Source organism: Rhea americana, unplaced genomic scaffold (genome assembly GCF_003343005.1).
Source record: "Rhea americana isolate MKP2758 unplaced genomic scaffold, rheAme1 scaffold_58, whole genome shotgun sequence".
Lineage (NCBI taxonomy): Eukaryota > Metazoa > Chordata > Aves > Rheiformes > Rheidae > Rhea > Rhea americana.
The window spans coordinates 2,231,624-2,244,169 of record NW_028186734.1 but is presented as its reverse complement, the minus strand read 5'-3'; the positions used below and the strand labels follow the sequence as shown (position 1 = coordinate 2,244,169).

The window sequence follows — 12,546 nt, the reverse complement described above, 5'->3', positions numbered from 1 at the left end:
AAAAAAGAAAAAAGAAAAAAGGGAAAAAGAAAAAAGAAAAAAGAAAAAAGAAAAGAAAATGCAGTCTGTTTTCACAACATCCCTCATACACACCTAGGAACCTACAGCTCCCTTTTGTCTGGAATACTGGCAAACCTTGATTTTTCAAATCACTCATGTTCAAGAAAGAAGTTGACACAGGGTTAGTGAAATCAAACTTGATGAAATGCTAGGATTTCAGCCAGAACTTTAAATCATTGAAAGTGTATTTCCAGTCACTTTTAAGGCAGATATTAAATATCTAAGTAAGATATGTAAAGTATATGTGAAACCTCAGAGGACATACTCTTCTATCTGTTTAATATTTTACTGACCATGCTTTAGTTAAGGATCTATGTTTTTCTTATTAAAATAAAAAAGAAAATGAATCCTTTAATACACTAAATAAAATATGGTAATATTCAGGTTGGAGTCTTTAACTAAGGAAAAGTCAGAGGATTTTAAGTTATAATGCTCAAACAGTACTTATAATTCAGGCATGCTGAACACTTACAGTTTTATCAAATAATAGACATRCTATTAAATTTAATGCTGTAGTCCATAGCTGCAATATAGATGAGCTACAGCTGCAGTGGGCATCATAAATCTGAAATTCTCGAGTTGTGTTGTCAATAGTACCATATGTAAGTACAATGCCTTTCATCCCAAAGCTTCTCAGAATGATTTAAATATGATAGTCCAAACTTTGAAAGCTGGTTGCGATGAATGTGCCACAAAACTTACTATTTACAGATGCAAATCCTGCAGATGGAAGCTCCGTGATGAGCTTTGAGAGCACTGCTCTGGCTGCACAGTTTGTGTGAGGGGATCACAAGGAAGCCCCCGCTTCAGCTCTGCTTGCTCAGTGAGGTAGGGTAATTTATGACACACAACACACTCTTATTAATACCTCTTCTGCCTTTAAACATTATAGTTGTGGGAAAAAAAGCTGAGCTGCTCATGTAGAGACCAGGGACAGAGCAGTCTCAGGGAGTGCTGCAGACCTGTTCTTGTTTTGGGGACTGCAACTTGCATGTGCAAAAACGATGAGAATGACAGAAATGCAAGCCAAGTTTCACCACCATGTTATGGTTTTAAGGGTAAACCCTTTATGTGCCAAAGAGAAAAGCACAGCTGCAGCTAGGAAAAACACCCAGATTTGGAGAGCAGCCTAAAATACCAACCTAGATATACTTCTGACTTCAGTTTAGGCACTGAGGGTTGTACAAACTGTCCTACTTGCATAGACGAAGCTGCAGTAAGAGAATGTTACGGATTTTTGATTAAAAAGGAGTGGTAGGTAGTATTTTCTCTTTTGTTAGTCTGCTTAGTTTTCTTGCAGATATTTGAGTGATTTCTGTTTTTGTCAGAAAGGTTTCAATATGTAAGAGAATATTAGGAAAAGAAATTTGGGTACAACTCCCTGCTATCTTCCTTCAGTTTCATAAGAGTTGGAAATCCTGATTTCAGAAGATAGCACAAAAGAAAACAGTAAGATATGATGAAACTGGTAGAGAGCACTTCCAAGGTAAAGATAAGCTTTAGAAGTATTAGACGTTTGTTTTCTTTATGCATAGTCATTATGATACTTTCTATGAAAGGATCTCAGAGCATTATCTGTGCATTACTTGAGTAAGATACACAACCCTTCAAACTCAGCATTATTATTTTTGTATCTATTTTGCTGTTTAGAGAAAAGAGGCAGCTAATATAATATCAACATTTTAATACTTCTGTGTCTAAGGTAAATGCCTAAAGCAATACAAACTAAAACAAGTGACTTGATTTTCAGAGCTTCTTTGTTTGGTGCCTAATAGGAATGGCTGTAGCAGCTCATAGTAGAGAATACAATTTACTGTCACATTGAAGGGTTTCATATCATGGGAAAGAAACAACACACCAAGCCCTCTCAAAACTACAAATTAGGAAAATAAAATTGATCACACTGTTTCCTGCAATTGTGTTTCTACGCATATGGTACTAAACATACCGTAATGCCTTGCTTTCTATTGGTCTGGAAAAATGCTGGGAAAGTGCCTATGTGAATTTCTAGCCCTTTAATTTTTTTTTTTTTAGTCAGGAGGTCTGTACAAATTTTCCTACAGGCTCTTGCTATGTTTAAATGGCCGATACTATACCTTGCAAGGTCACCTACTATGCTGCATGCAAGCACATATGCACAGTAACTGCTGCCTTGGAGGATTTATAGCATTAAGATTGACATACTTGTGATAAAGCTGTTTAATGTTTTCAAGGAAATCATATTATCCAATTACCTTGGCAATATCCTTTTTTTCAGTAGCAGAATATCAAGCAGAAACATCACTTGCATAATTATTTCTACTCTCATGAAGAAGACGAGAGAACTGAGTAGTTAAAAAGAAAACTCAGATCTATCAATGAGCATCATTGTTTTTACTGAAATAGAGCTATTATTATTCACACTTGATATGATGGACAGCCTGGAGAACCTTTCATTTTGCAAACGATCTTTAAGATCACTCTTTCTTTACAAGCCTAATAATCAAAAGTGTATGTACTTTAATTATACAAAAAGCCTAGTGAAATAAGAAACCACCATTAATTGAAAAAAATTATTTAAAATACTTAGCAAAGGCCTCAGAACTGGCCAAGTTATAGAAATTTTCAAGTTCAATCCTTCAACATACACCTAAAAATAGAATGTTTATTACAAGTGTGAAAACTAACACTGACTGTACTTTCTTTCTTCTGAGCGAATGACAGATACAAAATTTACCGTAAACAGAACAGATCATATACATATTACCACAGCCTCTTACCTGGATTCAGCTTCATTCACTGATACTGAATGAGCTACCAGTCCTGATCATTATCTGAATTTATGTTGCTCTGAAAGTGTTCACACTTTGTTATTAGCCAGTCTGAAATGCGTGGTCAGTTCCTTTAAGCCTTCTTTTGATATAAAGGAACTTGATTTTTCTAACAGATAGCCTAGGTCCCCAAAACAAACAGGTATACTGGCCTCTAGTTTTCAGCCATCCATTTCAAAAACTCACACATAGTGAGTACATTATTTCACATACCAACGTGAAAAAAACAGCATTTAAGGACAGAAGTACAGAAAACAATTTTTATTCAGGCTTTAAATATTAAAAACTAGAATATCAAATTTCCTTCTTTTTGCCCAGAATTGTTATTAACTTACCTTATTGGAGGAAATACCAAACAGACTGTCTCTATAGCAAATTAAGTTCATTATTGATCTCTAGTTTGATTTGGTTTATTTCAGCTGAGAGCATTAAAGCTTCTCCCTGTGCTTTGCCAAAGCAGTGTGGATGACTACAGAAGTAAACACAAGGACTGGAAGGGAGTGGCTAGCCATCGCTCACAGCAGTAGACTTGTAACTTTAGCTTTCTATTAGTATGCAAATACTTAATGAAATGAAATCACACAACTGAAGAACAATGCTTAATGACTGCTCAGTGCAGATTTTCAAACCCATGCAATTTGGTTTTCTTAGCAGTTATTATGCCTCCTTTGCATGTTGTTAAGGAAGTTTCAATTGCCATCTTCCACTTGCTAAGCCTATTCCTGGCACTCATGAATTTTGAATTAATCGGACCAGTAAAGAAGAGCAGCATTCCACTGTGTCAACTTGCATGTGTGAAGAGTCATTAAATTTTGCAAAAAAGAAAGTCTTAACCTTTAGAGAATAAACATAGGTTTAATAGGCTTCAAGAATTTTCATAAAGGCAGATAAGGAGGCTACTCTCATTTAGTACAAACTTAGAATTTTCAGTATCTGCAGCAACACTTGCTTTAGCTTGTGCAATTTCTGCAACCAGATACTATTTTAAACTCACTTTATTTGGATTACTTTTCTCCATATATTTTTACCTGAAGAATATTAACAGTCAAGAAAAAGGACTTGCCTAAGACAGCAAACTGCTTCTTGAATCCTGTATGCCCACAACTTCCATCAAAACTGAACAAGCAGTGTGAAGGATTACCATATTCCTTCACTCAGCAATAGTTTAGAAAACCTTCTAAAACAGTATGAATCCTCAAGGAGTGAGTCAATAGACAAAATTCCTTGAGCATTGCCACAGCTTAGTTTTTTCATTCATCAAAAGGTGCCTTGACCACTGACTCGTGAATCTGATTCACATCCTGTCTGATAGGGAATGATAATGGTGTATCTCCTACACAAAACAGCCTCAACTTGATTCCAAAATGAATTTTCCCCTGCTGGTTTACATACAAAAATTCARCCAAGAGTGAAGAGGACCACATGTTCTGCAGAAAAGAAGCCAAACAGCCACGACCACCTCAACTAACTGAAAGAAACATAACTGAAGGCCACAGAGTGTGACTTAAGGCCAGGACCTTAAACTAAAATAATTTTGATGATACTTGTCGATGATATTCTCTCAGTGGTAGGGGAATCTTTTTCAATGCCTTTAAAGCTTTCTGGTTCAAGAAGCATGACAAAGACCTACAGCCTGTCTTTAACATGAACATCAATCCTTGAAAGGGCACTTTCAGTGAATAGTAAAGGAAAAATGACCTTTCACTACTAGATACCTTCTCTAGGGTGAATCAGTTCTGTCCCTAGTCACTTCAGTACCTGCACACAGTGATCAGTTGGAGTCAAATGCTAATACTGTTAAATAGGATGTCATTTTACCTTTCTTTTACAYATGACCACAAGTCCAGCATCAAGCTGACAGGAATTGGCACATGGATGAAGAACATGTAGCCGAATCTGAATCCTTGTAAGTGAAAGAGATGTGGTGGGAGCAATAAGAGAGTATTTGAGAGAAACAAATAATCTCTGGATAATCTCTGATGCTTTGCTAATGCTGCACTCCCACAAACAGCAGCTTGAAGTAATGCAGTTACCTACCAACTCCAAATGGCTATTAGCTTCTGAGACCTTCTACCACACAGTGGCCAGACTTCAATGACTCTTGCACAATGCTTTCTTTGGATTACAGCAATGAGATATACCCATGTAAGAAGCCTTCATTCAGCTCTACAGAAACTTTTCCCAGTTCAGAATATCATGGTGTGTTTTCTCAGGAACCCCAAGATGCCACCTGTGCTCTATAGTACTGTCTCACTGGATACTAAATTAAGACTATAGTCTCGACTCTCATCTTCTGGGAACTGAATGGCTAGAGTCCAGGAAATCTAGAAGATTTCCTAACAAACTGAGTAGCAGAATGGAGTTATGTCAGTAAAGCAAAATTAGACAGAAASGTATTTGCACAGAAGACACTTTCTTAGGAACAATTCCAAGATCATCTCTGGAAGCYCTGGTCCATCACAACTGTCATTATGCCCTATCCAATTGCACAGCACATTTCTTAGCCTTTGGTAAGACAAATGCATAATGGTATATCTATCAGAAGTCATATAATCTCTTCACCCTGTGCTCAGCCAAGTAAGAGGATGGACTTCACATAAGAGGATGAAAGGACAAAAGAAATACAACAGATTCATGTTTATGTTGCTTAATTCATTAGTGAGAGAAGCTCAGCAGTGCAACACGCACAACAGAAGAGCATATGTAGGGCAGAACAGACATTGTGGCCACCTGCCCCCAGCTCAAATTATTTTTCTGGCACTGCAGAATTCCTTGTACAAATTCCATTCTTCAAATAAAAAATATAACTGGAAGGAGGGCAAATATTCCTTATTATTTTCCTCCTAATAAAGAAGATATATCACCACTCAGTGTTTATTTCCCAACTGCTGTGCATGTCTCCACGAGAAATATCAAGGATTACAAACTCAGATTCAGCTTGAAATAATCCTCTTTGGTGGACTGGATTTGTCTTCAAGATTTCAGTTGGGTTTCTTTACAGTGAAATTACTGAAAACAATCAGATTAGAACATGGCAGATATTTAAAGCTGCAGAAAGGAGTCAGATCCAGCACTGAATCAAATCTTATCCGTGTTTGTATCTAAAGGAACTGGAATATCAAACACTAGCTATTATGTGCAGCCATAATTTGCATAAATATTTCTGACACAACAGCATATGTAATATAGAATCACCCAAGTATGTTGTTAGATCCTATATTCTGTATGCTAGCAACACAAGACAGGAATTGAGCTGACAGAATTATGTTCATTACTGGATGCGCTATTAGAACGTAGGGATGCTAACAAGATGAACCAAAAGTAATTCTGCAAGCTAATCTATAAAAAATTACATTAGTGCTGGTACATTCAGTACTAAGAAGTTACAGAAAGCTGGTAAAACCAAAGAATAGAAAATGACAAGCTAAGCTACAAGAGCAGATAAAATTCAGCTGTATCTAAAGTACTGTCATTGCCATAAAYCAGCTCTCTTAGTACTTAGGTGGCCTCCATTACTGTATTACTCCAACACCAACGGTTGGTCAAGGCTTTAATAAAATGAATGACAGCATAGCAGTTGCTAAGGTGAGACAGGTAGCAAGATCATTCTCACCAACATTAATAATTCTTCTAACAAAATATTTTTTAGGTAAATTAAAGGATTCCAAGGGGGAGAGGGAGGGCTATACTATGTGTTCTCCTACTTTTTCTCCTAATACAACAAAGGCAGCTTGAATAGGTTTACAGGTAGGCTAAATAATCTAGATGTAGACTCAGTTGAATTATTTGTTATGAATATGTTTTTTGTAAATTAGCTATTTTTGCTTTATTTATAATCCCATGACTTTACTAATTATTCATGTTCCCCATCCCACAGCAATTGTTACAACTGAAAATAGCTCAATAATAGTGGTGATTAAAACACAACTTCCACATATATATGAGGACATATTGAAAAAATAATTTGAATATGGTTATTGTGACAGAAATACAAACAATACTAATGAGAAAAAAATTAGAAAATAACTGAAAATGCAGATAGACCTGCACACATAAGTCCAGCACAACAKACCTAGGATAAATTACTGTGTCATAAGGATAAGCAATTTACTTGGTATACTCAGTTTAATATATGGAGTTAACAAATCAAATGACCGATTACGATCACCGGGATTATTTAGGGTGAAGTCATGCTTTTTATTTGTCCATCCATAGACATAGGCAACAGAAAGAGGTTTGGAATAAGTGCTGACTCCTAGGAAACTAGGGAAATGCCTTGTTCTAAGGCTGGGAAGCAAGTCACTAACTACATGAGTTTCTTAACACTAGAAGACTTACTGCACATTATGGACAACCTTCACATAGGACACTGAGCACAACCAGAACCCTCTGCTAGCAGATTCAGTCTGTGATAAACACGAAAATGTTGATCACATGCAGAAACTTTGCTCACAGCTTTCATAGTGTATCCCTTGGTCTGCCACCAAAGGACTATTGACTCCAGCCCAGAACCCTGGCGGCTGCCCAGGCTTCCTCACCTACGGCACCTCACTTTCCAGAAGTGAACTTCCTTCCTCAGCCGTGAGCATCTGACACAACTGATTTCAGTCTCATACAGCGAGGTCAGAAAAAAACATCCGACCGACCCATATTAAAAGAAAAGAGGAATAATATGAAAAATATGATCCCTGTATCTTTCTCTCTCTCTTAACAAAGGGACCAAGCCCTATGGGAATAGTAATTACAGGGAATATTGAATGCCAAAGCTATAATTAGAGATGAACTGTGCAGTGTCTTAGATACTCTATTAGCTTCAACAGTCAGGAATTCATAGGAAACAAGTATCTACCTGTGTATTTAGACCATATTGTTCTCAGACAAAATACTGCTGCTTACATTTCATCTTTGATTGTTTTGCTTAATTTTAAATATTCTGAAGAAGAAGGTGCCAGAGAAGTGGAGGCTGTTCACTGCTTTACAGACCATTCTCTCAAGAAATGGAAAGCTATTTTTAAAGAAAATTTTAGAGAAAACAGGAGCAGTTCCCTCCCATCTTCTTTCAAATTAGTCCAACAATAAACTTTGATCAAATGAAAGTATTATCCTGTAGCAAGAATTAGTTCAAAAAAGCACCTTACTTTACTTCTTAACATCAATGCTTCCTTCCCTCCATTCTAAAATATATAAAACAATACAAAGCTTTATTGATAAATATTATCCAGCCCCTTGTTCTTGACAGAAAGAAAATAGAGAGAATAGAGCAAAACAATTCTGTTCCAGAAATGCAGATGAGAGGAAAGGCTTTGTCTGACAATCTTTTAACTATTCCAGGAGCTTATATCTACTTCAAAAGACATATGAAGTTTAGTCAAGTCTTCCTAGCTATGCCTTCTCTTGAAACTCCAAAGAGGGACACTGCACTTCTGTACACAGGATGGAAATGGAGTCCACTGGGATAAGAAAAGATTGCACAATGCAGGAGGACTCTGCACATGATCCAAACTCCAAATTATGAGAAATTAGCCCATCTGTAACATGAACTGCTGCCAACTCSTTCCACAGAATGATTATGTGGAAAATATCACACCAAGTGAGATAATTGTTTGTTATTTCCATGTCTTTACACTGAGAATTCATCCAGATACTTGTGTGATAAAAGCCGTTAGAAGAAAATATGAACTGAATTTCATCTGTGATCTCTGATATACTCAGAGCTGCCAGGATAAAGAAAAATTTTGTGTACACTGAATTGAAAAAAAATCATTAATTCATTATATTCAGATATTATAACAAGAACAGTTTGCATGAACAAAATAGCTCACTCTTTCAAGGATCACAGGGTTTATGTCCTGGGCCATAAAGTGCAAGTGAGTTGATAAGAACACCTATACCACATTTAATGAGAAAAATACATCAAAGAAGAAAATTTAACTCTGATAAAGTCATTATTAGAGTTATCCAYTACTGTCATAAATTTGTGGCTAAGTAGCTTTTATCTCATTTAGTGCATTTCTACTTCTCCTAAGAATATAGGACACCAGTCCTTTGGCAAAATCATCAAAAGGTCATTGGAAAAATAGCAGATATTTGGACTACTTCTACAGCCCACTACTAGAGTGATACTGTGCTTTTGCTAATATATATTTATACTGTGGGACGGCCAAAAGGCCTCAATTACATTCTGGTCCCCATTGTGCTGGGCATTGTAGAAACACAAAAGGAAACAAAGTCCCAGCCCCAAAGGGCTTTCAGTGTAAAAAGAAGAGTGGTACAGTGAAGGGAAAGCCAGTGAGATGCATTCAAAATAAAGAGTGACTTTTTAATATCTGTATCTATTTGTTATCTTTCTAAGCTGTGAAGAGTAATCCCAATCTGCTCTCTTAAATCTGCACACCTTTTTTTAGGTGTCTGAATAGTCTTTGCAGTGTTAATCAAAGCCTGATTAACATTTCTTCTGTATTTTAACAATTTCAAGCCAGAAGTTTTAGTTCCAGACTTTTACAAACAGGCACACAATTAGAAAAAATGAAATGAAATGGAAAACAAACTAAAACCATCACTGAGGACACAAACAGAATGGGAAATACAGCCTGAATTTAGTTAGCCTAATTCTGCCCTTGACAATTGTTGGACATATTTTCATAAAGACACAGATAATGTCCTCTAATTCCACTTCAAGAGTCTATTCCCGTCAGTTAAATATTATCTAAAAGTCCCCATGGAGGTGTTCGTTTAAAGCTGATGCTGGCACCGTTTTTCACTCTTTTCTAGCCATCTGGTCTCATACTGAATTGTTAGCTATTTTACTGAAACCTGGGTGGAAGATTGAAGGAGTAAACAAAAACATAAACAGAAGAAATCTCAAGGTCCAAAGTAACCACAACACTCAAGTCCAAAATTACAATTTCTTCTGACTCACAAAATTCAGATCAAAGCAACTTAATGCAACCGATCTCAGAAGGTTGTAACCTTAGGCTATTCCGAAGCCTCTGTCCCTCCCCAGTCCATATGCACAGCTGTAAACACACACTGAGCTTTCAAACTGTCTCCTTTCCCCCTCTACCACATTCTCCTAACAATTACTAGAAAATACACACATCCCTCTTTTACATTTAATACTCAGAATCCCARAGGCTGGCACTCAAAATTATTTTGCATGCCATTCAATAATTCCTTTTAAGATCAAATTTTAAATGTGGATACCTCAGTCCTATACTTTCCCTGAATTCTGACTTAAACAACAGAATGTGGAAGCTGAATGTCTCATTAAAGTACCCCAGGAGAAAACTTGTTACAATATCTATATGAATAGACAAGAGTCCCACTATATTAAAATGAAACCAAATTGTCTTAGCAAACCTCTTTTTTCCTCATGGTCTTCTCTCTTCTCTGTGCAACGTTGTCCCATCTTACACATACACTTAGATGTGCCATAAGAGCTTCGTTTAAAGTGCATAAAAGCTATCCACAGCTCTCCTAAGAATGAAACAGTTTTAATATTTTCTGATCCATGTTCCTGCCACAAACATTCACTGGCAGTATGATAGCTCCAAGAGCAGACATCTGATTCTTGACATTTAAAGATACAATACTGGTGAAAAATAGTGACGCTGTATTAACTGCAAACAGCTTGTGAGGGAGTAGGTGATGTACTCCTAAAATGTACAATCAGAACAAGCAATAATTTCAACCTTTTGATTTTATATTTTTGAATCAAAGCCATGAGAAAGAGAAATAGCCAGATAAACAAATCTGGACACTTTACAATAACTATTTTATGAGAATTTATATTCTATGGCAAAAAGGAAAGTAGATTGCTTTCCTACTGCAGAAAGTACCAGGGTACCTCAAAGTTTCTCAAAAAGGTCTCAAAGGCTTTCATAATAAAATAAGCAATAAATGAAGGCAAATCCTGAAATTACAGAAATCAAAGAATTTGTATCCTGGTAACATCTTGTTAATTGACATTGTAATGCTAACTACAAACACTACAACATCAAATTCTCTATACCCCTACTGTGAATGCCTTATAAATTCAAAAAATACATAGAGAGGTCTTATTTTTCCCACATGAAAAAATGAAGCCTGTTCCAATACAAACTGTTTGTTTGAAATACTGAATGCTGGCAAAAAAAAAAAAAAGAAAAAGAAAAAGAAAAAAAAGAAAGCAGATTTATTTTTAATTTCAGCTGCATTAGCCCTTATTGTATGCTCAGTGACCTCTCAGGAAAAATGAAACATCAGAGCAAACCTCCATCCCCCACAAACACCTGCAACAAGGCAGAGCACAGTTAACAGCAATCAGTTCTCCACACTGTACCTGAAGGTACTGACACGACCGCTCCTGTTGACACGTCTCTGCCTTCACCACTGTCTGGTCCATGTTAACTGATGCTTTCTGGTAAACTTCACGGGCTCTGCTCACAGTTAGTGTAGAGGACCAAGAGCTTTTCTTCATTAACTGGGAGTCCAAATTCACAGGCAGGTTTGCACAGGTAGAGCATTTGACATCGTTATTGCTTCTGGATGACTTCACAGTATGTTCACTAATAGTGTTATAGGCTTCCATAAAGTACTGGGAAGAAGAACGATCAGGGCATCTTCCCATGGTCATAACCCCACTGGGGCCATGATAAATGCAAACATCATTGTCCAAGTTGTCATCTGAACTCCACCATCCTGAGGCATTGGATTTGGGCTTACCTTCTGATCGCCTCTCTTTACTCTTGCTACGCTTCCCATACCTCATCGTCTGTGACTCCTCTGGGCTCGCTTTGCCCCCGTTGACACTCCCCTTGGAGGGTCCCTCAAGGGAATGGGACTTGGTAAAGAGCTTTTGGACAGAATGAACCAAATGTCGGATCCTCCCTGGGCTGTCACTGCGGTGCTCCATGGCAGTCCGCTTGTACTGCAGCGTATGGTAGCCATCGCGATTCAGAGGCAGCTGTCGTTCAAACTGGTCCAAAAGGTTGGCAGGAATGCGGTTAGTTTTATTGGCAGTTCCATGGGGAACAAGAGCACACTCGTCTTTAAGTTCATGGTGAGAATTGTAATGTCTCCGAGGAAAAGTGCTGCTGGCAATCTGATCGCTGTAGGGCACCATGCATTCTGCCTGAAAAGAGTTCCTTTGAGTGTAGTAAGGGTGATCTGCAGGGTGAGGGTCCACTGGATTTAACAAATATGGCTTCCTGTCTGGGTGATGTGGCACACTGTCACACGGAGGGTCACAGGCAACCCCATGATGATGACTACGGCTGCTAGATAATCCCTTCATGGTCGATGGAAAGCAAGTCCCAAAGTCATCTAATACATATGGCTATGCAACGGGCAGATCTCAGAGAAAGGCCTAAAAGGATGAAATACAACAGAAGCCATAAGGTATTTGAGCTACGAGAAGAATCATCATGTGCATTTTTAGCTTTCATTGCCTTTTATTATAAAAATATTCAGAATAAAACTTTCCTGATTCTTTTTATTACTTAATCTTTCCCATGGCCATACATAGCAATATTTGGGGACACGTAAACAAGATACAAGACAAATGAACTTCTTCCAACAGCTGAAAAACAGATATGAGAAATTTATTTGAAACGAAACTTAGCACTGTTCACTACTCCACAGCAATATAAATATCGCTACCTAACTCTAAAACCTCAGTCCTGAAAACATTCATGGA

At 37.3% G+C, this 12,546-nt stretch overlaps 1 protein-coding gene across 1 annotated transcript in view; it reads right to left on the bottom strand.

The window, feature by feature from the left end:
• DLGAP1 (DLG associated protein 1) overlaps positions 1 to 12,144 on the bottom strand; it is a 137,413-nt gene extending 125,269 nt beyond the window's left edge. Inside the window, exon 1 of the mRNA XM_085319355.1 lies at positions 11,191 to 12,144. Coding sequence (XP_085175481.1) covers positions 11,191 to 12,144 — 954 coding nt within the window. The remainder of the gene's footprint in view (positions 1 to 11,190) is intronic.
• Positions 12,145 to 12,546: the final 402 nt, after the last annotated feature.